The 25,616-nt window shown below is 42.5% G+C and overlaps 1 protein-coding gene across 2 annotated transcripts in view; it reads right to left on the bottom strand.

The window, feature by feature from the left end:
• Positions 1-420: 420 nt before the first annotated feature.
• CLIP2 (CAP-Gly domain containing linker protein 2) overlaps positions 421-25,616 on the bottom strand; it is a 169,398-nt gene continuing 144,202 nt past the window's right edge. For both annotated transcript variants that reach the window (XM_033922592.1, XM_033922593.1), the window contains 6 exons: positions 23,833-23,916; positions 17,855-18,011; positions 11,617-11,776; positions 9,571-9,753; positions 7,838-7,900; positions 421-4,557 (listed from right to left, as the gene is read on the bottom strand). In XM_033922592.1, coding sequence (XP_033778483.1) covers positions 4,546-4,557; positions 7,838-7,900; positions 9,571-9,753; positions 11,617-11,776; positions 17,855-18,011; positions 23,833-23,916 — 659 coding nt within the window. In that variant the 3' untranslated portion in view covers positions 421-4,545. The remainder of the gene's footprint in view (positions 4,558-7,837; positions 7,901-9,570; positions 9,754-11,616; positions 11,777-17,854; positions 18,012-23,832; positions 23,917-25,616) is intronic.

The following is a 25,616-nucleotide window of genomic DNA, read 5'->3' as shown; positions in this document are numbered from 1 at the left end:
TCGCACCCACACCCCGAAGGACCGCTCGCACCCCCACAGCCTCCCGACCCCCCCCCCCATATCATGTAGAAGCTCCTACCGTTGTCCTGCTGCTTCCTCTTCCGGCGGTCCCGGCCCTTCTGTGAGCCCTGCGTCTGCGCTGCTTCCTCTTCCGGCTGTCCCGCCCTTTCTCTGATGTCAGAGAAAAGGCGGGACCGCCGGAAGAGGAAGCAGCGCAGATGAAGGGCTCACAGAAGGGCCAGGACCGCTGGAAGAGGAAGCAGCAGGACAACGGTAGGAGCTTCTACATGATGGGGGGGGGGGGGGTCAGGAGGCTGTGGGGGTGCGAGCGGTCCTTCGGGGTGGGGGTGCGGGTGCGTGCGAGCGGTCCTTTGGGGTGGGGGTGCGAGCGGTCCTGCGGGGTGAATTGGACGTCGGGGGGGAAACAATGTAAAAAAAAATTTAAACAACGCGCTCACGCGTATAACGCACAAGGTTATGCATGGTTTGTAAAATCGTGTGTAACGCGCGCGTTATAGGCGTGAAAATACGGTACTTGGCTCCTGACTTAAAAGTAAGAATCTTCTGAAACCAGGAATACATTACTTATGGTAAAGACACAGAGAAAAAGAACTAGTTCCTTTATTCTCACATAACGATTCCTTGGTTTACTGGAATAACATAAACGAGTTAATACACTTCTATGGCACTAAACATGATCCTACTCCGTGGAGACTTTTTATAGACTCATCAAAGAGGAGCCTCAAAGGCGTGTTACTGCATAATGGGAATTGGCCCATTCAGTTCAAATGAAAGAGACATTCGAGAACATGAAGCTACTTTTAACAGTATGAGGAACACAAATGGCTCTTCTACGATGACTTCAAAGTTATAGAAATACTATTAAGACAACAGGCTGGGTTCACAAAAATGCCATGTTTTCTATGTAAATGGGAAAGTCAGGCAAAGCAAAGACATTGGAGTGTGAGAGTTTGACCAGAGTGGCTAAATTTTGTGCCTGGTACTAAAAACATCCTGTATAAACCGCTTGTAGACCCCCCCCCCAAAGTCCTGCTTTCACCGCTACACATCAAATTGGGTTTGATGAAGCAGTTTGCAAGGGCTCTACTACAGGATGGGCCCTGCTTAAAGTACCTTTCTAAGAAATTTCCCTTCATCATACAAGAAAAATTGAAAGCTGGTATTTTTGTGGACCGCCTTCTGATCTGTTACTGAAAACTTTCTAGGGAACAACAAAGATCCTAATTACAGGGCCATTGTTGAAACAATGTTGGAAAATTTCAAGAAGTTGGGTTGTAACATGAGTGTAAAAGTTCACTTTCCATATTCCCATATTGACTACTTTCCGGAAACTCTGGGACAATATAGTGAAGAGCAAGGTGAACGTTTTCACCAAGATATTAAGGAGATGGCCGACTACTGTTGGATGTTGAAGAGGGTCAGTCAAGATCTTCAAGGATCTGCAAAGAAGTCAAAGAGAAGAAAGTTTAAAAATTAATGGGACACTGTTTGCTTTTTGTTTTGTTACAGGGTAGTCACGAAATAAATTAGAGTAGTTCTTTGTAGTATTTTTAAAATGTGTTTGTAATAAAAATTGACCTTGTGTGAAATGGTGTTTGAATGCATTTGTGCTTACAGTAGTTAAAATCGTGAAAACAAAAATCGTGAAAACAAAAATGGATGTCATTTCTAGAATCAGCATACAAAATTGATTCAAGAACAACTACTTTTAAGAAATCTTCTGAGCAAAAGTTTTAAAATGCAGAAGCTATTCCCAAGAGGAACTGACACCTAACAAGAGAGGATTTGATGAAATGTCCCACTGCACACATCAAGGCGACGCTAGACTAGAATCTGTCTGCTTGGCACCTGAATGAATGTCCTCAGTGTAAAGGTGGTCTGAGTACGGAGGTAACAATTCAGTTGTCAAGGAATATCTGCCCCTTTATGTATCCCATTCTTAGGGATACAAATGAAAGGAAAGAATCTTTAGTAAACTCATCTGATATTTTCTATAAAAAGTTATGTGCCATGTTAATCCAGATTTATGCATTATTCCAGTGTTTTTCTAGTCTAAATGAAAAGTCATTTTAGAATATGCAAATATTGGCCTTGGGTTCTGTTTGTTTGTCCTGTTTGCACATTGTTTAGCTTTTTGTAATATATGGGAAATTGTACACGATAATAGAGAGTCTACTGAGAACTGCAGCTGTGTCCTTAATAACAAGATGTCCTTACTAGATACGTTCTCTGGGGAAGGCCACAGAGTTGAGTGTGTTGTGACCCTGACTCACGCTGCTCTCAGAAACAAATCGTTCATCACTTGTCATGAAGATCAGGGACAGCAAGAGAAGTAAATCAAGACATGGAAATTCCCCCTCCCTCACACAAAGAAAGTGTATACATTACAGCATTTCAGCTCTGGGTTCACCTTGAGATACAGAGCGATAGAACTAGCAGAGTCCTGCAGGAAGCCCAGATAATGCATTGTAGCTACCAATAATAGGGTTACCAGACGTCCGGATTTCCCTGGACATGTCCTCCTTTAGAGGACATGTCTGGGGGTCTGGATGGCTTTCCCAAAACTCGGCACTTTGTCCAGGTTTTGAAAAGCCTCCTCTCACTCGCGTTGGGCAGGAGGCAATCCACGCATGCGCGAATGCCATGCAATGTCACACGCACGCGAGAGTGAACATGATGTGACTGCGTGGCATCTGCGCATGCGCGGATTGCTCCCTGCCTGACCAAAATAGGCAGCGGGGGGTGGGGCTAGGGCAGGACTGGGGCGGAGATGGGTGGGCCTGGGGGCGGGTCTAGGGTGTTCGGATTTTACAATTGTAAAATCTGGCAACCCTAACCAGTGACATCTACTGATCAGTCTCTTAGGGGGCACCTACTTTCCAAAGGAGTCTCAGGGAAGTGTCTGTAGCAACATTTTGAAATGATTAGGGGTGGCAAGCACGAACCCTGGACACAGTAAAGGAGCTTACTCAATAATGGGGGTGCTCAGCATTCACTGAATGGGCTCCTATATGGGTGAAGTGTATAGGGTAATGTCTTACACACTTTGCTGAGCCGCGGCATACTAAACATAGTGGCTGCAGCTCGAGGCATCTGGAAGTGCACAGATGTCGATACGATGACATCATGCATGTGCAAGACGTCATTACGTCGATGTCTGTGCATGAATGATGGCCCTCCAGATGGGCCCTGAGCCACCAGTGGGGTGGGGGGTGCTGTCAGGGAAGGCGCACGGAGGGAAGGAGAGGCACTGAGGCCGGCTGATTGCCTACAGGATGTGTCTCTTACCACAAGAGGCAAGTCCTGTAGGCAGTCAGCCGGCACCTCTCCTCCTTCCCAGCGTTTCGCGACACACCTCAAATCTCAGGAGGCACACTAGTGTGTTGTGGCACACAGTTTGCGATACACTGGTGTAGGGACAGGAAGGGATGGTAGAAATATGGAAAATTCTCAGAACAATATAAATAGTTTAGAAAAAGGACAGAACAGCCAAGCACTCTTTCCCAGTTGACTCCCTGCCCTCTGTCTGTTCACCTGCCTCCTGGACCATGGTGCTGTACCTTCTTTTATAAAATAAGCAGTCTATTAAAATAGTTGTAGCACAGTAAGACTGTAAATGACACTGGGTAAAGACCAGTCAATCCATCCAGTCTGGTCAGTTGACTACGTGACCTTTGATCTTATCGTTCTTAACAGGAAGAGGAAGTCTATCATTTCCTTTGTGTATCTGAAAATAATGTTCTTCATAAACTGAGCAACAGCTTAATTTTCTAACATGGCGGCTACTACATTAAGACAAGAGAAAAGATGTATGTAAGAAAAAAGATTATATGCTACACTTCCCATCACAAAGCAAGGAATAAAACCTATCTGGCATCACAAATTAGGTTTTACTTTTCTGCTTTTTTTGTTTTGTTAATACTTGTTTAAGACTTGATATTTTACTGGCTTTATCACAGCTGGAATCCATTTTTGGCTCTGCTCAGTTTGTATAATTTTAACTACTTATGTTCCTTTTAATTAGTGTGTATGTGGGGGAGGGGATAGGGAGAGAAAGAAAGGGGCGGGAAAAAGACCATCTGCTGGTTATTCTCCTCAGATTTTTGACCATTCCAGCTTCTCAATGCTCTGGAACCTCGTTAAAAGCATCCATCCATTTCTGAGCTGCTGGACACTTTCTTGCTGTGATGAAATAAACATCTGTTATCCTTGCACAGGCATTGTGTTGTGTGATGCTTGATACATATGAGGATGAATTGAAGGCATCTGAAGAAATACTGAGAATACAGCAGAGATAGGAGGCCGGAGAAAAGGGACTTTTCCATGGCTTATTGGGCTTAGAGTACGTGCTCTTGCAGAGGGGTTATCCTAATTAAGCCCATTAGTATGTTATTAATGATGTCTTGCATCTAAAGATGGAATACTGTTAATAATTCTTCAGGTGGGGCTCAGGAAGGCCGAAGGGTAATGTCTGTGTATGGAAGGTAGCATTGGCATCAAATACTCCCCTCCGTAGCTCCTCAATCAGTGTTTGTCCTGGAGAGAAAAAAGAGATGACATGTTAGGAGATGACTCTTATGAGCATAGGCACTCAACCAGTGCAAATGGTGAAAAATGGGAAGCACAGAGAGACTTCTGAACATAACAGTAATCCGATAATCGCCAGGGTCCACTACAAATGCGCCTGTTTAACTTTCAAAATCCTATATGGTATCCTCCCTCCCTTTATCCCTCTTTCTTGGAATTCCTCAAACCCTAATACCACCAGATCCTCCCACAAATTAAAACTGTCCTTCCCCTCGCTAAAAGGTATTTCCCACACAGGAAAGCTAGGGACCTCCCTCCACTTCAAAATCACTGAGCTCTGGAACAACCTTACCTCCCCTCTTCGGAACTTGAGCTCTCTCCAAGTTTTCCGCAAACATCTGAAAACCTGGCTTTTCTCAAAAAATGTAAGTCTCCCTCCAACTTAGGAATCAAGGAAACTCTTATATCTTGGCATCCCAAGTCCTCTAAATTTTTTTCACACTTCTACCTCTAACCCTCTGTTGTAGTTCCTTCCTATTTCTCCTACTGTAAACCACGTCGCGCTCTACGAATGTGGAGAAGATGCGGTATACAAACCTAAGGATTAGATTAGATTAGAACAGTTACTGTATATACTAGAATATAAACCGATCCGAATATAAACCAAGGTAACCTTTTTCCCCCCCCCAAAAGGAGAAAAAAAGGTTGACTCAAATATAAAAGCAAGGTTAGAAATTTGGGTATGTGAGTGTCATTTGTCATCCCCAGCAGAACACCTGGCCTCAGTCACACATGCAGAAAACAGAAATAAAAAAAAACCTTTTCGAATACAAACCCACAAACTAAAAGTACTAATGTACACAAACCAAACCATAATATGCCAGACTCTGCACACAGTACACCACAAGAGAAGTAGAAAGAAATGCATTTCTTCCTGAACAGTCCAAAATATAAAAACAACAGATGTAAATTTTCGAAGCTGACATATTTCAATCACTAAATTGAAAATAAAAACCATTTTCCTACCTTTGTTATCTGGCGATTTTATTTTTGGGGGCATCTTGTTCCATCTAGGCTCTTAACTCTGTTTCTAAGGCCTCTATGCATTTGCTGTTTCTTTCCTCGCCTTCACTTTTTACCCTACATCCTTCTTTGGCACTGATTTTCATATTTAGTTTTCTTCTATTTTTCTGCTTCCATCTCAAATCTACTTTTCCACCTCTTCCCCTTCCCACCATCCATGTGCCACCATCTGCTTCCTCTTGCTGCCTGCACCGTTCCTTTGCTGTGGTCCACCCAAGCGGAAACAGGAAGTTGCTTCAGAGGGGGGTGCACTGCGGCAAAAGAAAAGTACAGAGGAGGCCACCGTCTTAGGTACTCCTATCCTTCACTCCTCCCTGCCCCAGACTGACATCGCACTTACAGTCCTGATGCTCTGGAAGCCACCGCCACCGCTCTGTGCCGGGCTAAAGGGCCTTGAGCATCTGCACATGCTCAAGACTTGCTGGACTCCCTTTGAGAATCCTGGAGAGGGCGGAAGCCAGCAGGCCTTGAGCATGTGCAGATGCCCAAACCAGCATAACATAGAGCATCAGCTGCAGGAGCATTGGTACTGTAAGTGTGATGTTGGTTTGGGGCAGAGGGGAGTGGGTAGTGGAGGACAGAAGTGCCAGTCAATGGGGGGGGGGAGAAGATAGAGGTGCCAGTTATCAGGGGGGGGGGGAGGAAAAGATAGCAATGGTCATCAGTGGGGATAGCACTGCTGGGAAGACATAGAGGAAGCAGTGCTTGAGAAAGACATGGGGAAGCCACTGCTTGCCCTGTATTGGAAGCATGGAATATTGCTACTCCTTGGGTTTTGGCCAGGTACTAGTGACCTGGATTGGCCACCGTGAGAACAGGCAGCTAAGCTTGATGGACCTTTGGTCTGACCCAGTAAGGCTATTCTTATGTTCTTACATGAGCCAAGTATAGGACAATTAAGCCATTGTAACATTACTGATGAGGTTGGCTCTGAGACACTGAGGAATGAGGCATTATGACATCACAATCTCAGCTCTCGAATGTTGCTCTCATTGGGGTTCCAGAATCTTGTTATTCTTTGAGATGCTGAAATATTGCTACTCCTTGGGTTTTGGCCAGGTACTAGTGACCTGGATTGGCCACCGTGAGAACCAGCTACTGGGCTTGATGGACCTTTGGTCTGACCCAGTAAGGCTATTCTTATGTTCTAATATGAGCCACGTATAGGATAATTAAGCCATTGTAAAATCACTGATGAGGTTGGCTCTGAGGCATTGTGGAATGAGGCATTATGACATCACAATCTCAGCTCTGGAATGTTGCTCTCATTGGGGTTCCAGAATCTAGTTATTCTTTGAGATGCTGGAATGTTGCTACTCCTTGGGTTTTGGCCAGGTACTAGTGACCTGGATTGGCTACTGGGCTTGATGGACCATTGCTCTGACCCAGTAAGGCTATTCTTATGGTCATTGGGAGGGCGGGAGAGATAGCAGTGCTGGGCATCTGGAGGGATAGAAAATAGCATTGTTGTTCATTGGGTGGGGAGGGGAGAAAAAAAGCACCATCATCCAAAGGAGGCTCAAATATAAACTGAGAACCCCATTTTTGGGGCCCAAAAATCTCAGTTTATATTTAAGTATATACGGTACTACCTTAGTGGACTTGTGCATGTATGTTTAGTTGTGTTCTATACATTGCATTCACAATAAGTAACAAAGCAATTTACAAATGTAATACAAAAAAAGAAGCAAGGAAACACAACTCTATCAAATTAACAGGAAAGTAAAAGAAATCCATGGGGACGTGTACTGAGCAATCCACATTGAACCAACTGGACAAAATGGCAGCATAGTGAGAATGTGTTATATCACCATGGTTTCCTGCTGATGAAAAAGTTACGATGACTACTTATATCTGAAGTGTTACCAGGCATGCACAGCACTATCCAGATGCATATAGGAGAGATAGACCCTGCTCTATAGAGCTTACAATCTAGTCATGACATTCTAAGAGAATCTATACTAAAGGCATGCTTAAGATGGAAAAGTGAGTCTGTAGTCTGGGTTGAAAACCACTAGAGTGAGGAGTCTGCTCTAGCCAAATGGTTTAAATGGCAATGGTGGGAGTTAGAAATGGAGGAAAAAAATGCATACACAACAGCAACTTGCCAGATAGATTGGAGCATCTCCAGTAGGTCCACTAATGGCTGGGGTACAGAATGGTAGAGGTGAAGGGGTGAAATATAATTGAGAGAGACATATCTCACCTCTTGTTTGTGGGGTTTATCCTGTTGATGGATTCCATTGGCAGGACCAGAGTTTGCTGATGTCTGCAATACAAAACATAGAGACGTAAAGCATTTTTTTGAAACCGTGAATAAAAAATTCTCTACAAACTTATCACGTCAACTGTCTACTATATATACAAGTAAACATACAATCATAGGGAGTGTGTGGCACAGTGATTAGAGCTACAGCCTCGGCACCCTGAGGTTGTGAGTTCTAATCCCACGCTGCTCCTTGTGACCCTGGGCAATTCACTTAACCCCCCATTGCCCCAGGTATATTAGATAGAGTGTGAGCCCACCATGACAGATAGGGATAAATGCTTGAGTACCTGAATGTAAACCACTTAGGCTATAAGTGGTATATAAATACTTAAATAAAAATAAATCATACTGTATATGAGGGGTTGCTGAAAAGTTCTCATCCTAGCCAATAAAGTTGGGGGCAGCCTCCATCAAGGGCTATATGCTTAGTCCAGTGATTTTTCCACTTTTTTTTTTGTTCCATCAGAAAAACATGAAACGAAAAACGTAGAAAATCGCTGGACTAAGCGTACAGCCCTCAATACAGACTGTCCCAAACTATGTTGGCTAGGCTGAGAACTTTTCAGCAACCTCGGTCCTTGAGGGCTAAAACACAGTTGGTTTTTCAGGATTTCCCCAATGGAGGCACTGCATGCAAATAGATCTCATGCATATTCATCAAGAAAATCCTAAAACCCAACTTGGTTGTGGCCCTTGAGAACCAAGGTTGCTCACCCCTGGTGTATACAGTCACCCTTTTTATTCACCCCTTGAGATGGCTCTGTTGTTCGTAATTAAGGGGAATATATTGCTCTGTATGCTTTCTCAAGAGAACTCATAGCTTCCATTACTTTTTGTCTAATAACTCTGTTCTAGGGCACTACGAAGGACTGTTCCAGGGCATTACGGAGGCTGTGGTAGGCAGGAGCACGTTACAAGGCTTCAAAGAAGGTTTGGATAGGTTCCTAGAGGATAAAGGAATTGAGGGGTACAGATAGGAGTAGAGGTAGGTTATAGGGATAGGAGTAGAGGTAGGTTATAGAAATAGTCAGGGACCACTGCTCAGGCAATAGGCTTGATGGGCCGCCGCGGGAACGGACCGCTGGGCGAGATGGACCTCTGGTCTGCCTCAGCGGAGGCAACTTCTTATGTAAAGCAATGAGTTGTACTGCTGGTCTGATTCTGTAGCCCAAATTATCTCCAACTCTCATTCCCTTTGTCTAATCAATACTTAACATACTAGGATTGGGCCATTACTAATATACATTCGGTTCATTAGCTTTAATAAATATTGTTGAATTCAAAAATTTATTTAGAATTGATTAACTTAAAAATTAATATTAAGTCAATTAGCAAACATAAAAAGGTCTCTCACACAGTGAACTTCTTTTTATTAAAATGTATGAAACAAACAAACAAAAGTTTAGAAATTGGGAGGGGGGGGCGGAAAGCCCAAACAGCACACATGACATGGGGTTAATATAGTATCTTGGAGCAGGGAATCAAGTTTGTTCATGTTCTTGGATTTTATGTACTGCATCACTGTCTCCAGAATGAGAACAAATCTATGATGGTTTAACTACGATTGGCAAAAATGTGTGCAAATCAGGCTGGGTTATTTCCTCCTCCAGCAATTTTCAGAGTGCGCACATGCCTCGGTGTTTCAAGGTTGTGTGAGACCAACGACCAACCTGTGCTTTCTCGGAACTCCTCATAGCTTCCATTAGTTTTTCCGTCTGCTGACTCTGCTCTAGGGCATTACGAAGGACATCTTCTGTAGTGACCAGTCGGTGCTGCAGTCGCAGAACTTCCGTCTCAGACGAGGGGTCAATCAACGAGTAGCGCCGCTGCTCCGATTCTGATTTCTCTTTATCCTGAATAATGGGAAATAAATTGGTTGTGACTGCTTGTCATGGAGAAGAGAAGCTAACAGCTAGAAGCACTAGAGATGATTCTCATAGCCCAGAATGTGGCTTTAAATATCAAGAAAGCAATTTTCAAAGTTATCTGAATGGAAAATAGCGATTCACCCACGTAAATTGGTTATCTGAAAATTGCCTTTCCTCAGTGCAGTAAAAGATATGCACACAATGTAAAATTTTGTATCAGTGTATGTGTGCTTGACTTGTTCATTTGAATAAATTGTTTTAAAAAAAGACATGCACACGGTTCAATAACATACATATGCTCAGCTGCACTGAGAGAAGATATTCTCAGAGGCCTGTTAGGTCAGAGGACGATGGACATTTTGAACTATAAAAAACATTAGTTTCTACAAAATTGTACCTGCAGATACTTTGTACCTGGGGCCAGTGAAAGTACGTGCTTACTTTCTGTTGAAAACTGGTGCAAAGTTCATGAGTGAAAAGTATTAATTGATGGGCAGTTTAAAAATGACCTCTTTAACGACCTCCATCAAACGTCTTAGAACAGTCCAAAATGCGGCCGTCCGCCTCATCTATGATCTCAAAAAATACGACCATGTTAGCCCCTACTACACCAAACTCCATTGGCTTCCAGTAGAGGCAAGGATCATCTTTAAGTTCGCCTGCCTCTGTTTCAAAACTCTTACAGGATCTTCCCCAATCTACTTGTCTGAGCACCTTGAAATAGCAGGCCCCTCTCGCACACGAAACGCCCACCTATTCACCTTTCCCTCCCTAAAAGGCTGCCTCTTCAAGAGATTCATCGATAGAACCCTAGCATTCCAAGCGGGCAAATGGAACAATTGCCTTACCGCCCTCATCTCCAACTCCCCGCCCTACCACCTGTTCAGGAAGTCACTAAAAACCTACCTCTTCGACAAATTCCGCTAACGCTGCCTTCCCTCCTTCCCTGCACCCTCCTGACCTCGACATGCCTCCATTCCCTCTGACTACGCCCCCCTCCCAAGCCACTATGGCCTCTCTTTCTCAATCTCTGTTTTATCTAATTGCCCTGCCTTTTCATTGCCTCACATTTAACATCACTGTAAATGTACCACCGCTATAACATGTAACATCGCTGTATACGTACAGTCTCTTCTTTAGTATATGCCTTTTTATTACTGCTATTTATGTAACATCTCTGTAAATGTAACAACACTGTAATATGTATCATCGCTGTAAATGTACAGTCTCTTCTATTGTTAACCGCATTGAACTTCCATGGTATTGCGGTATACAAGAATAAAGTTATTATTATTATTATTTAAATAGTAGAGAAATGGCAAATATGGATTAACAAACACTGAGCTGAGACTTAGCAGTCATTTTCTATTTGTGAGATGCTTTAGCTGGACACGGATACAGACCTGCACTGAGCGAAAGACTCCTGCTTTGGAGGACCATCTCCTCCCCAAATCAGAAAACTCCTGAGGAATGAAAGAGATATAGGAGCCACCCAGCCAGTGTTTTCTTTGTCACACGTGGAATCTCATAGGAAGAAGAGGAGATAGTGGATTCTGCAGATAGGCAGACTTTATGGGCCATTTGGCCTTTAGCTGCCATCATGTTTGTATGTTTCTAATTATTGATTGCTATCACCAATTTAGCCAATTACTTTGGGCAACCTATATAGACTTCCCCCATGTGTGTAGATAGTGCACACTCTTAATGACATTCGTTTGAAAAATGAAACAAACATTTTCTGGGGGTACATCCCTAACGATTTGTACCTTTCTGTCTTGATTAAATGGTTTTGATTTACGAAAGTGGTATAAACAAACCTGTACAAACTAAAATTTCCATTATACTTACTAGGACCATCAACTTCTCTCGCAGAATTTTGATCTCCTCTTTGAGCTTCTGTTCTTTCAGCCTCCACTCAGCTTTATGAACCTCTCGACTTAGGTCCCTCTCTGGCCCAGGTGAGTGACGATTGGCCTCTAGTAACAAAGCTCGCAGCTCATTCAGGCTCCTGGAGGATGAAGAGACGGAACAGGGGGGAGAAGAGGTAAAATGAGAGGAGGAGAGGAAGAACAGAGGGGAGTGCAAGGGAGGAAAGACTATATTAAGGCTTAAACTTTAGCCCATGTAATATTTCAACAGCTTTTCACCGCTGGTTTGACTTGCAAATGCTTCCTGTCCTTTTGCCAGCACATACTCCAAAGAGACCATGAGATAGATGGGGAGCAATTCTGAAAATCCCCTGGGGTGGCAAATTATGTGTTCACTTTTCTATTGGGGCAATTCTGTACATTGCTTCTCAGTTTAGGTGCCCCCCCCCCCTTAATGCTGTGTGCATGGTGCCAATTCTATTATTTATTTATTTAAAAATTTATATAAAATATATATCCTATATCAGTGGTTTCAAACTCAAACCCTTTGCGGGGCCACATTTTGGATTTGTCGGTACTTGGAGGGCCGCAGAAAAAATAGTTAATGTCTTATTAAAGAGTTTGAGACCACTGAGTTAAGGGGAATGGTTAATCTGCTGGCTGGGTCGGAGGGCAGAGGGGAGAACAGGACAATCAAACCATTGTGACATCACTGATGAGGTTGGCTCTTATTGGTGGAATGAAGCATTATGATATCACAAGCTCAGCTCTGCTTCCCAAAGACAAACAGGATGTCATGGTTACAGTTAAGCCAGTGGTCTCAAACTCAAACCCTTTGCAGGGCCACATTTTGGATTTGTCGGTACTTGGAGGGCCGCAGAAAAAAATTGTTAATGTCTTATTAAAGAAATGACAATTTTGCATGAGGTAAAACTCTTTATAGTTTATAAATCTTTCCTTTTGGCTAAGTCTTAATAATAATATTGTCATTTATAGCTAAAGAGACGTATGATCAAGAAACTGTTTTATTTTACTTTTGTGATTATGATAAACATACCGAGGGCCTCAAAATAGTACCTGGCGGGCCGCATGTGGCCTCCGGGCCGCGAGTTTGTCCTATATGGTTTACATAACAACATTAATAAATATTGGACAGTACATACATGTTCGATAATAGAAAGAAAACACTTCATAGTTGATTCAGAATATCTATTGCACTAAGGGTCAGATTCACTAAGCAAACCGATCGTGTAGCGATCGGTTTGCGACCACTTAACTATCAAATTTCCATCCGGCTTGATTCACTCACCTCCCCTGCGATCCGCTTTGAATCCGTGCATGCAAATGAGGTGAAATGCATGCAAATTGGACAGCGACCCAATTCACTACCCAAAATTTCGGCCGCTCAACCCATGAAGCAACTGCTGGAGACCAGTCGAAAACATCTGTTCAACTCTCCAGCTCCATAGAAAAGCCCTGCTCTGCCCCATGTCTCCTGCCTGCTCGCCCTGATCTTCCAGCCCTGCTTTCTGCCCTGAGCTCCTACTCTCTGCCGCCTTCCCTGCAGTGTGAGCCCGCAGGTTTAAAGCGGAGCTACACGCCGCAGTGCAGTCCCGCTTTAAACCCGCGGGCTCACACAGCATGGAAGGCGGCAGAGAGCAGGAGAGTCTGGGCGGCAAGATTGCCTGGAAGGGGAAGCAGGAGAGCCACTGCACCCGAACGGTCTGGGCCGGGCCGGCCAGACCCACACCCCGTACCTTTAAAAACGTTGGGAGCAGGAGGGGTGCCTGGTAACTCCTCCATAGGCCAACTACCCCCCCCCCCCCGACTGGCACGCCCCAACCCAAAACGCCCAACCTGACCCCAAAGTTGGGAGCAGGAGGGGTGCTGCTCCTTGTCCTCCCCCTCCCCACCCTGGTCGGCCCAGGTGGTCGGGCCCAGCCCACCCACCCACTCCGGTACCTTTTCAATTGTTGGGAGCAGGAGGGGTGCCCGGTCCCTCCTGCTCCTTGAGGCAGGCTCCCATCTTCGGGAGCAGGAGGGGTGCCTGGACCCTCCTCCTGCTCCTACGCTGCTGAAAATCTTCAGGAGGAGGAGGAGTAAAGTCCTCCTCCTCCTGTTCTCCCGCCAGCCGCCACCCCAATAGAGCCTTAGGCCCCGCCCTAGCGCATCATTTGCTGCACGGGGAGAGGCATAAGGCACTGATTGGCTGAGGCGCCTCAGGCTCCTCCCTTAGGAGGGGCCGGGACACCTCAGCCAATCATGGACTTCCTTAGGGAGGGGACTTCCCTAGACTTCTCCCTAAGGAAGATTTTACTCTTTTGGGATCTTGCCAGATACTTCTCTGACCTGGATAGGCCACTGTTTGAAATAGGATACTAGGCTTGATGGACCTTCAGCCTGTCCCAGTAAGGCAACTCTTATGTTCTTATCCCTTGGACCCTATAATATATAGGTCGTCCAAAGATGGGCACTCAAAATTGGACATGGATCCCAGATCTTCACACAAACTAATTAGCTAATGAGACATTAACAAACAATAATTGGTGTTAATTGGCACTCATTTGGAGTTATGTGCAGATGTTATGTTACACTAGTTATTATATTCGATACCTGTTCAGTTTAAGGACGGACAACATCATTAAAGAAGCACGACATGGCACCAGGCTACATGACAACTAAGATTGCTCTGCTCCGAGGATGAAATAACCTCAAACATCCCCTGGTCATGCCCTTTAACTGCAAACCGCCAAATGATGTTCCTACGTCATACCGAGCCACTGGAATCAAGTGTCCCCACAGACCAGATCCCTTAAAGGACTCCTCAACTTTAGCAAACCAGGGAAGTTGCAGGACATTGTCTTCACCTAACTTCCCTGCTTAAGGCCAATAGATTACAAAGATATATTAATGTATATTGGTATTAGATCCTAAGTATGTGTTGAATTAGGATAAAAGCTTGTACTGTAACTATGGCAAATTGTAATCTATTAACTGTATATTATGTATGTTAACCTGTAACTCTTTCTGAGCTCTTTCAGGAGAATGGGATAAAAAACGAATTAAATAAAAAAATTAATTCATCCAGGAATTAGAGTCAAAAGAAAGACATACAACAAAACCTATCAATTAGCAGATAAACCATAACCGTGAAACAAAAGTTTTCAAGTTCTTTCTAAATCTACAATAGTGAGTACATGATCTTAAACTAAATGGAAGCTCATACCAAAATTTAGCTAACTGATATGGAACAAAAAGCTGATTTAACTCTCTTAAACATTGGAAATTTCAACTTAAAAAGAGTTTGAGTTTGATATTTAGCATCAGTCTCTTGTAATGTTAAGATTTTAAAAAGTGTAATGCCTAATTTAAACTGAATCCTAGCGGCCACAGGTAGCCAACGAACTTCAGATAAGAATAACTGAAATGAATCAAATTTCCTTATACCAAAAACTAAGAACATAAGAATTGCTGGGTCAGACCAGTGCCCTAACTGAGTCTAGCCTTACCTGCGTACGTTCTGGTTTAGCAGGAACTTATCTAACTTTGTCTTGAATCCCGGGAGGGTGTTTTCCCCTATGATAGCCTCCGGAAGAGCCTTCCAGTTTTCCATCACTCTCTGAGTGAAGAAGAACTTCCTTACGTTTGAATGGAATCTATCCCCTTTTAACTTTAGAGTGCCCTCTTGTTCTCCCTACCTTGCAGAGGGTGAACAACCTGTCTTTATCTACTAAGTCTATTCCCTTTATTATCTTGAATGTTTCGATCATGTCCCCTCTCAGCCTCCTCTTTTCAAGGGAGAAGAGGCCCAGTTTCTCTAATCTCTCACTGTACGACAACTCCTCCAGCCCCTTAACCATTTTGGTTGCTCTTCTCTGGACCCTTTTGAGTAGTACTATGTCCTTCTTTAAGTATGGTGACCAGTGCTGAACACAGTATTCCAGGTGGGGGCGTACCATGGCCCAGTATAGCGGCATGATAACCTTCTCAGATCTGTTTGTGATCCCCTTCTTAATTATTCCTAGCATTCTGTTTGCCCTTTTCGCCGCCACCATGCATTGCTTAAATGCCTTCATTGACTTGTCGATCATAACTCCCAAGTCTCTTTCCTGGGAGGTCTCTACAAGTACCGCCCCAGACATCCTGTATTCGTGCATGAGATTTTTGTTACCTACATGCATCACTTTACACCAGGGGTGTCCAACCTTTTGGCTTTCCTGGGCCGCATTGGCCCAAAAAAATGTTTCTGGATCCACACAAATGCGCAAGCGCTGCAGCAAAACAGAGGAGGGAGCCGGCAAGACGGTTCCTGCTCGCACCAGGAACGTTACAGAGGAACCGGGGAAGGGAAGCTGCGTGCACATGCGGCAGTGAGGGGAGGGTGCAGAGGAGGACTAGTGCCTGCGCCCTCACCAAGACGGCACCCAGGGAAGACTGCCCAACCCCTTACTACACCATTGCCATAATCATTTCCAGCACCAGAATCTCATCTATGGAGGTGCCTACCAGTGCCTGAGCTCAACAGAGGTGTGGTTAACGCCAGAAATGACCTCAGGTGCTGGTAGACACCTTCATAGATTTGATTTATGTCAAACATAGGCACAGGAAATGTTTGTCCTTGCCATGATTCTGCAACCGGTGCTGGTGCTTGATTGACATACGAGTGGCGCTGGTTTCAAAGGTGCCAGCCGATACCGGCACCGGTTGCAGAATCTGGCCCTGTGTGCCTAAATTTTATGGGAGGGGCATAAGTGGGTCAGGGGTATTCCTGGAATTTAGGGGTGATGTTATAGAGTAAGGTCATTTACGCGCCAAACTGCTGTTAGTTACATGCTACCATTTATTTATTTATTTTTTAACATTTCTATTCCGCTTGTAACCTAAGCAGATTACAATTTATGTAAATTGCATTGACTTAAGGCACTTTTAGAATCTTCCCTCTCTGTCCCAAACGGGCTTCCATTCTAAGCTAACGTGCCAGGGAAAATAGGGAAAATGAAAAATATTATAAATATATACTTATCCAGCAATAATATAGATAAGGGAAATAAAACAAGAAGGCAAGAAAATTTACGCCAGGTTTTAGCAGGTGTAAGTGCCACACTTGGAGTTAGGCACACAATCTGCACTAAACTAATAGTCTCTAAAGGGCACTCATACTAGTTTAGCATGGATCTTCCCAGCACCGAACATTGGGTGCCATTTACTGAATCCCCCCTCCCCCCCCCCAATATCTTGCAGACTAGTCACCCTTTGAAAACCAGTTAGGAATATGAGTACACAAAACAACTGGTACATTTGTGTAGGCGGCTATTTGAAAGTGCCTAGGTATTATACCAGCTAAATTGCTTTGAAACCTCTCTTCCCATGTATACATATTGAAGAATTATTTATAAATCCAAAACATCACTCTAGTGCCAGCCCTTCCAATTTGTTGAATCACTGCAAAGTATATTTCTTTTTCAATACTGCGTTTAATATTTTATAATTCGATAAACTAATTGCAATATTAATGAGGATAGTGCTCCCTAAAATCAATAAATGGAGATGATGTACAGAAGAAGGTTACATGGCAATGTCTATTGCCTTAAGGATGACAGTAAACAAAATTTCAGGGGCAGTATCCTTCGTGTAAAAGGAAGATGCAAACTTCATTTTCAGAATTACTGTTTTTACAATCTTCTTAAAGTGACATTCCTTGGGCCCCAATATTCAGTGCTGGGTCATGTCCGGGCACCAGTACCAAATATCGGGGCATAACTATAGGCAGTATGCGGGCCCAATTGATATTCAGGTAGATCCGCATAAGAGTTGTGCAGGAGCTGGCTACATATTGCTCAGGGACCTGCATACTATTAAAAAAAATTTTTTAACAAAATAAACAACCTGCCCCCCCCCCCTCGACAATGCCTTCTCTCTGCTCCCTGCCTACATCAAAGTCCTCTCTGCATGCCTACCCTCTCCTAGTGTGTAGGTAGGCCCCCCATAGGCCTACCTACATACCTGGTGGTCTTTGGGGCAGAAGTTCAGCCCTCTCGCTCTTTCCCCCTTGCAGTGGCCTTTCAAGATGGTCGCTGCAATCTCTCATGGCAACTCGTGATACTACTGGAAGTACCAAGGGTTGAAGCAAGAGATCATCATTTTGAAAGGCAGGCATGAGGGATTTACCCTATCCTTAATAAATTATAAAGACTTATTCTTGCTGGAAAGACTCTTACCTTTCCTTTTTCAGTAACTCCTGGCTAATTAAGACCAGCTGGCCTGAAGCATCATGGGATTTCCTTGACAGCGCCTCAAGTTCAGCTTCAAGCCTTTTCTTGTCCTTGGCCAAAGAATCTGCTCTCTTGTCCCCAGTCTTACACTTGCTTTCCAGGCCTGGGAATGTCAACAAAAAAGAGGAAGAGCCAAGACAGTAATTAATGCAATTCTGTCTCAATAACATTGTTAGTAATTATATGGTGGGGACTTGAAGCAAATAGATACGTGCCAAGTTTAGCATCTTGCTTCCAGAATGAGGGCACTTTCAATTCAACTATAGGGTTACCATATGACTCCAGAAAAAGGAGGACGGATTGAGGCATCCGACTTTTACTTCCACTGAAAACAATGGAAGTAAAGAGGACGGATTGAGGCATCCGGGTTTTACTTCCACTGAAAACAATGGAAGTAAAGAGGACGGATTGAGGCATCCGGGTTTTACTTCCACTGAAAACAATGGAAGTAAAGAGGACGGATTGAGGCATCCGGGTTTTACTTCCACTGAAAACAATGGAAGTAAAGAGGACGGATTGAGGCATCCGGGTTTTACTTCCACTGAAAACAATGGAAGTAAAGAGGACGGATTGAGGCATCCGGGTTTTACTTCCACTGAAAACAATGGAAGTAAAGAGGACGGATTGAGGCATCTGGGTTTTGCTTCCATCGGTGAGAGTAAAACTCGGATGTCTCAATCCGTCCTTTTTCTGGAGCCATATGATAACCCTATTCAACTGGTAACCTGAAAAGAATGGAGATGTGAAGCGGGAGCATGTGCAAAGCCCCCCAAAAAAGAAAAGAAGACAGCTTGCCTCAACCTAAACCAAACAAAAACGAAAAGGCAAGTGAGATGTATGAGTATGAATCAACCAGTTACGTTGATTTTCATAAACACTTTGGCATAAAGTCCAAATAGAAGAACTTGACTTTAGACAATGACACGGGAACTCAATTTCCCCACCCCATTCCCCACGAGTTTTGTCACTATCCCTATCCTTGCCCCATTCCTGTAAGCTCTGCCTTAACCGTACAAGCCTCAAATACATGATTTTAAAGTGTTTGAGGCTTGTGCAGCTGAGGACAGAGCTTAGGCATTGGTGGAATGAGGCATTATGACATCACAATCTGAGCTCTAGAATGTTAAAGTGTTTGAGGCTTGTGCAGATGAGGACAGAGCTTAGGCATTGGTGGAATGAGGCATTATGACATCACAATCTGAGCTCTAGAATGTTAAAGTGTTTGAGGCTTGTGCAGATGAGGACAGAGCTTAGGCATTGGTGGAATGAGGCATTATGACATCACAATCTGAGCTCTAGAATGTTAAAGTGTTTGAGGCTTGTGCAGATGAGGACAGAGCTTAAGCATTGGTGGAATGAGGCATTATGACATCACAATCTGAGCTCTAGAATGTTAAAGTGTTTGAGGCTTGTGCAGATGAGGACAGAGCTTAAGCATTGGTGGAATGAGGCATTATGACATCACAATCTGAGCTCTAGAATGTTAAAGTGTTTGAGGCTTGTGCAGATGAGGACAGAGCTTAAGCATTGGTGGAATGAGGCATTATGACATCACAATCTGAGCTCTAGAATGTTAAAGTGTTTGAGGCTTGTGCAGATGAGGACAGAGCTTAAGCATTGGTGGAATGAGGCATTATGACATCACAATCTGAGCTCTAGAATGTTAAAGTGTTTGAGGCTTGTGCAGATGAGGACAGAGCTTAAGCATTGGTGGAATGAGGCATTATGACATCACAATCTGAGCTCTAGAATGTTAAATTGTTTGAGGCTTGTGCAGATGAGGACAGAGCTTAAGCATTGGTGGAATGAGGCATTATGACATCACAATCTGAGCTCTAGAATGTTGCTACTTATGATTTTAAAGTGTTTTAGGCTTGTGCAGATGAGGACAGAGCTTGCAGGAATGGGACAGGGACAGGAAAAGAACTCGTGGGGACAGGATGGGAACTTGAATTCCCACGGAGATGGGAAAAAGTGTGTTCCTGTGTCATTCTCTACTTGACGTCGTTTATAAGAATAGAGTTTGATGCCAGGATTCATGCCCAGGTTTGGGTGTGAGATTTAACACCTTAACCTCCCCTTTCACAAAGCCACGTGAGGCGTTTTTAATCGCCAGCTGCGGCAGGATTAGGAATTCTATGAGCATCAGAGCTAATACTGCCATTGCAAGCGATAAAAAAAGCCCAACGTGACTTCGTAAAATGGGGGGGAGGGGTAAAAAGTACAGATTTCCCTTATTTGATAAAACTGTGTGCAAATTACAGAAACACCCTGTTTCACCCATGCCCCTTCCATGGCCAAGCTCCATTTTTAGATCCATTCATAAAATTTACATGCAGATCACAGCACCTAAAAATATGCATGCAAATTTTAATTAATGCCAAGTAGCACTGATAATTGATTATTAGCACCTAATTATTGGTGCAAATTGGCTCATTTATCAATCAAATTATGCATGCAAATTGAATGCATACACATATATGTACATACCATTTAAAATGCCATATATAGAATTAAAGTGTAAGTGTACAATTGTGTGTGTAAGTTTATTTATTCATCAAAACATTTCTATTCTGCTCAGTCTACAAGTCTGGGCAGAGCACAACAATCCATCCTCCTTGTAACACACATAATTAAAAATCATAACAGAAAACAAACAAGAAGATATTCAATGAGCAACTCCCAGTTTCTTTAAAAACTGGCCACCACTTCATGTGAGAAAGCTTTGTTATACCCCATTAAAAGGTTCCGCATGAACGACTACTTCGGAAACTTGCGAGTCATGGAATCGAGGGTGAAATACTCACGTGGATTAAAAACTGGCTGGAGCATAGGAAACAGAGAGTGGGGGTAAATGGCCAATACTCGGACTGGAAGAGCGTCACCAGTGGGGTGCCGCAGGGCTCGGTGCTTGGACCCGTGCTCTTCAACATCTTTATAAACGATTTGGACATAGGTACGACGAGTGAAGTGATTAGATTTGCAGACGATACGAAGTTATTCAGAGCAGTGAAGACGCAGGAGGATTGCGAAGATCTGCAATGTGACATAATCAGGCTCGAGAAATGGGCATTGACATGACAGATGAGGTTCAACGTAGATAAATGTAAAGTGATGCATATCGGTAACAAAAATCTCATACATGAATACAGGATGTCCGGGGCGGTACATGGAGAGACCTCCCAGGAAAGAGACTTGGGAGTTCTGATCGAAAAGTCGATGAAGCCGTCCACGCAATGTGCGGCTGTGGCAAAAAGGGTGAACAGATTGCTAGGAATGATAAAGAAGGGGATCACAAACAGATCAGAGAAGGTTATCATGCCATGGTATGCCCTCATCTGGAGTACTGCGTCCAGCACTGGTCGCCGTACATGAAAAGGACACGGTACTACTCAAAAGGGTCCAGAGAAGAGCGACCAAAATGGTTAAAGGGCTGGAGGAGTTGCCGTACAGTGAGAGATTGGAGAAACTGGGCCTCTTCTCCCTCGAACAGAGGAGATTGAGAGGGGACATGATTGAAACATTCAAGGTACTGAAGGGAATAGACTTAGTAGATAAGGACAGGTTGTTCACCCTCTCCAAGGTAGAGAGAACGAGAGGGCACTCTCTAAAGTTAAGAGGGAATAGAGAGAGGAGGAGGAGGGGAACCTTCGGTTGGTGAGCAGATCCTTACAACATTAGACCTGCAATATTTTAATATTGTATAGCCCCAAGAAGTAACTTTGGGCGCCTTGTGGGATCAGGTTGCCAATTTAGTTAGAACTATGAATACTAATCATCTTCAAATTGAGGGAAAGATAAAAACCCAAGAGAAGGAAATTGTCCAAATAAAACAGGACCTGGGTGATTCAAAAATAGATATACAGAATATTAAAGATGAACTCAAATCTTCCAAATTAATTCAAGAGACATTAATGAAGGACAATGTTAATTTAAGAAGGAAGATAGAGACATTTGAGAATTTCTCCAGGAGTAACAATCTTAAATTGATTAATTTTCCTCAAATTACAACAGCTACCCCAAGAGAAATGTTAAAGTGTTACCTGTTGGAGATACTAGAAGTGCCTGAAGATTCATTGCCCCCATTCACCCAAATAAAAATCAGAATCAACAACAGGAAAGAAATCAAGGGCCAATCGACGTATTAGCTTTACTTGAGCTATCAGACAAGGAAAGTGCCATACCAGCAACATTAATAGTGACTTTAGCTCTTACTTTGGATAAAAATTGGCTTTTGAGACTTTTCTTTAAAAACAAAGAAAAAAAGTTTTGGGACTTTAAGATACAAATGTTTCCTGACTTGGCAAGAGATACACAAAAGCGTAGAAAAGAATTTCTCTTATTAAAATCTGGAGTTCTAGCTCCTAGGGCGACTTTTTATCTTCGTCACCCATGCAAGTGCATAATACAATATAATTCTCAGAAATATGTTTTCTTTGAGCTATATCAGCTGACAGCTTTTCTCTCTTTATCCCGCCTGGAGAAGGAAACGAAATGAGGGTTTTAAATGTATTAGACGCCTGTATATCAGTTAATCGTGTATCCGCTTCTTATGTTAATTTACACAATTGTTTCCCACATACTTTTTGTCGAAACGCGGACCGTGTTGGGTCCTGTATCCCTAGCGGACTAGGTCTTTTAGGGCTCTTATGTGGATGATTTATTTTTATGTGGATGGAATTATTTTATGTGGATGATTTCAGTGGACCTTTGGAACTTTGACACTTTCAAATAAAGTCCATTTAGGAACATCGTCACTCCACAGAGTTTTTTTGGTTTTCTCTGGATTTTCTTCTTTCTGGATATTTCGGGGTCAATTCCTTTTGTTTTTTGCTTGAGTCGATTAAGCAATATTTACTTTTCTATATATTTGGGGGGAAAAAACTTTTTCTTTGTTTTAAATCACTTTCTTTGACCAGAGGGCCGCCGCATGAGCTGGTTTAACCTAGCAGCGGCAATTCTTATGTTCTTATGGCATTGCGCTCTGAGGGGAAAATGAAATTGGTAGCATTGACAGCTGGTAATGTAAGATATGTGGCAACTGAACTTCAAATGTTTTCCATTGCTGGAATATCATATTGGAACAAGCTTACTGGGCAACTAAGATTATGTGTAGATCACTACATCTTTAAGAAGATTTTGAAAACCAAGCTGTTTGAAGACACATACTTTTGATCTGTCTTTCCTAACATTGTTTGGACATTTTTGTAACTTTTTTTTTAAATACATTACTGAAGAATTTTTAGGTTTTGCTTTTATATGTGCTGATATTATTTTGAAGAATGATTTGTATTGGTTTTGTTTTTGATCTTTGTATGTTTATTTGGAAACCGCTGTGACTCAAGGTGGTATATTAAGTTTTTAAATAAATAAATATTCAGCACTTAACTGGCTATTGGGGCACCACATAAAATTAGGCTGACTTTTATGCAGTACTTTTTATGTAGTGTTCTTGGCAGGTTAAGTGCCCCTAGAACGCTTCCAAATTAGCCAGTTTTAAGATAGGTGCACACCAGACATTTTCAGCAGCACTGACCAGTTAAATGCTGCTGTAAATTAGCAGTTAGCCCTGAAGAAGTGGTTTAACCAGCCAGGAACTATTTCTGACCGGTTAAATTACTTTGAGTAATGGATTATTATTATAACATCTCCTAATGTTCAAGATACCAGAAACATCTCTGTGATTTTTTTTGCCTCAGCAGACTAACACGGATACCCCTCTGGAAGTTTTGTTAAAGGCCTGTGTTTCTCCTGTTTTCCTTTTGTTTCAATTACTTTACTCAAATAGGGCAATATTTTGATGTTTGTCTCAATTCATGTTCTGCCAATAGAGAGCTAGTGCAATGCCCGTTTCATACAAATAATTTGCTCCAGGAAGTGAAAACATGAAGCCATATAGTGGGTACAATGTTAAGGAAACTTACTAGCAATCTGTGCCCTCAGCAAGTCGTTGTGGGCAGATAAAGATGAAACCTCTTTGTCTCTCTTGCTCAGCTTGATTTGTAGATCTGCAGATTAATTAAATCAGACATCTAATTAGTGGAAATGACTTTATCACACAAAGAAATCTAATTCTACAAAACAGGGCTGGAAAACTATTGGGTATCCTGAGCAGACTTCAGTGTTCCACCTTCCTAGCCCGCCCCTACAACCAAGACTTTCATAATTGAACTCAACAAAACTCAATAATCATAATCATCCCAAAGCCACAATCTTGTAAAAATGCATAATTTCACATCATACTTTTAAATATTAAACTTTGTTGTATGTGAGACTAATATTAACCAGCAATCTAATTTTAAGATTTTCAAGAAAGACCTATCTATTTCAAGAATTTATTAGTAATTCCTACATACTGCAATATTATTCGATAATTTGTTTCTTCCTAATTATGTATGTAAACTGCTGTGAACTTTATGGAAGTATTGGCGGTATATAAATAAAAATTGCATTGTATACATGTATATACTTATCAGGGGTTCTCAACCCAGCCCTTGGGACATACCTAGCCAGGTAGTTTTTCAAAATGCCCACAATGAATATGCATTTGTATATAATGAAGGTAGGACATGCAGATCTATCTCATGCATATTAATTGTTAGTATCATGAAAACCTGACTGGCTACATGTGTTCTGAGCACTGGGTTGAAAGAGATGAATTGAGAGAAACAAACATGGATCAGAGTTTCCAGCTGTTTGAGAATTAAGTAGGCTGTATGAGCTGTTTCTTTCAAGCTTTCCTGTCCATTGATATTTTGTATTCCCACTTCTGGTAATCAGTTATGTAGCATCTGCTAGGGCAGTCTCTCTCAAACCTTTTAGCTCTGGCACACTAAACGGAGCAAATGTTTATAATTGAAATTATAAAATTGCAAAACCAACAAAAAATTAAATTTGAGAGTTATTTATTTAAAGATTTTTGTATAGATAATTGTAACCACGGTGAAACTAAAGTAGTTAGAATATAATTGCTAATCAATGCGATGGATGTGCTTATTTTTGAGTACAAATGAACTCAAAATGTGGCTCGATAGTTGACAAGCAAATACCATTTGCAGTCATTCTCTTTTTTCGATTTAATTTCTGTCAGAGCTGAAAATCCAAGTTTGCAAAGATAAGAAGATCCAAACGGTAACAAAACCTTGATTGCTTTCTTGCTCGTTAAGATAACTACTGCATAAAACATAAAAGTAAAACAAAAATTAGGTGACGTTAGTTTTCAAGGACCAATTACATCAAAGAACGATGTTTGTCTGGGTGGTTGTATCCTTGCACACTCAGCCGCTCATAACATTAACAGATTTGCATATGTGAAGTACATGTCATCTATTCTAGTGTACTGTATACTTATGAAAGGAATTTTTTTTAAAATAAAGTAAATTTCTGGAATCTCTCTTGGCACACAGTTTGAGAGACACTGTACTAGGGAATGTAAAAGAAACCAGAATGGAGAGAGACAACAGGGAAGGTTTAATGAAAATCCAAACTGAGGTCCACAGTATGGCAGATTGAAGGGGGATAATGCTGTATATATGCCTCATGGTCAAAGGAAGGCTAAATTAAAATGAAGATAGCAGGTGGGCATACTACTGGCTGCTGTGCCTGACCTTGGAGAATCCTGCACAAGGACTTGGACACTGCTGCTTTTAACCTTCAGCCAAGCACATTTTACAATCAATACCAATCTTAAGATTCAGCACACATCTTG

Source organism: Geotrypetes seraphini, chromosome 15 (assembly GCF_902459505.1).
Source record: "Geotrypetes seraphini chromosome 15, aGeoSer1.1, whole genome shotgun sequence".
NCBI classification, from domain to species: Eukaryota; Metazoa; Chordata; class Amphibia; order Gymnophiona; family Dermophiidae; genus Geotrypetes; species Geotrypetes seraphini.
This window is presented reverse-complemented; position numbering and strand designations above follow the sequence as displayed.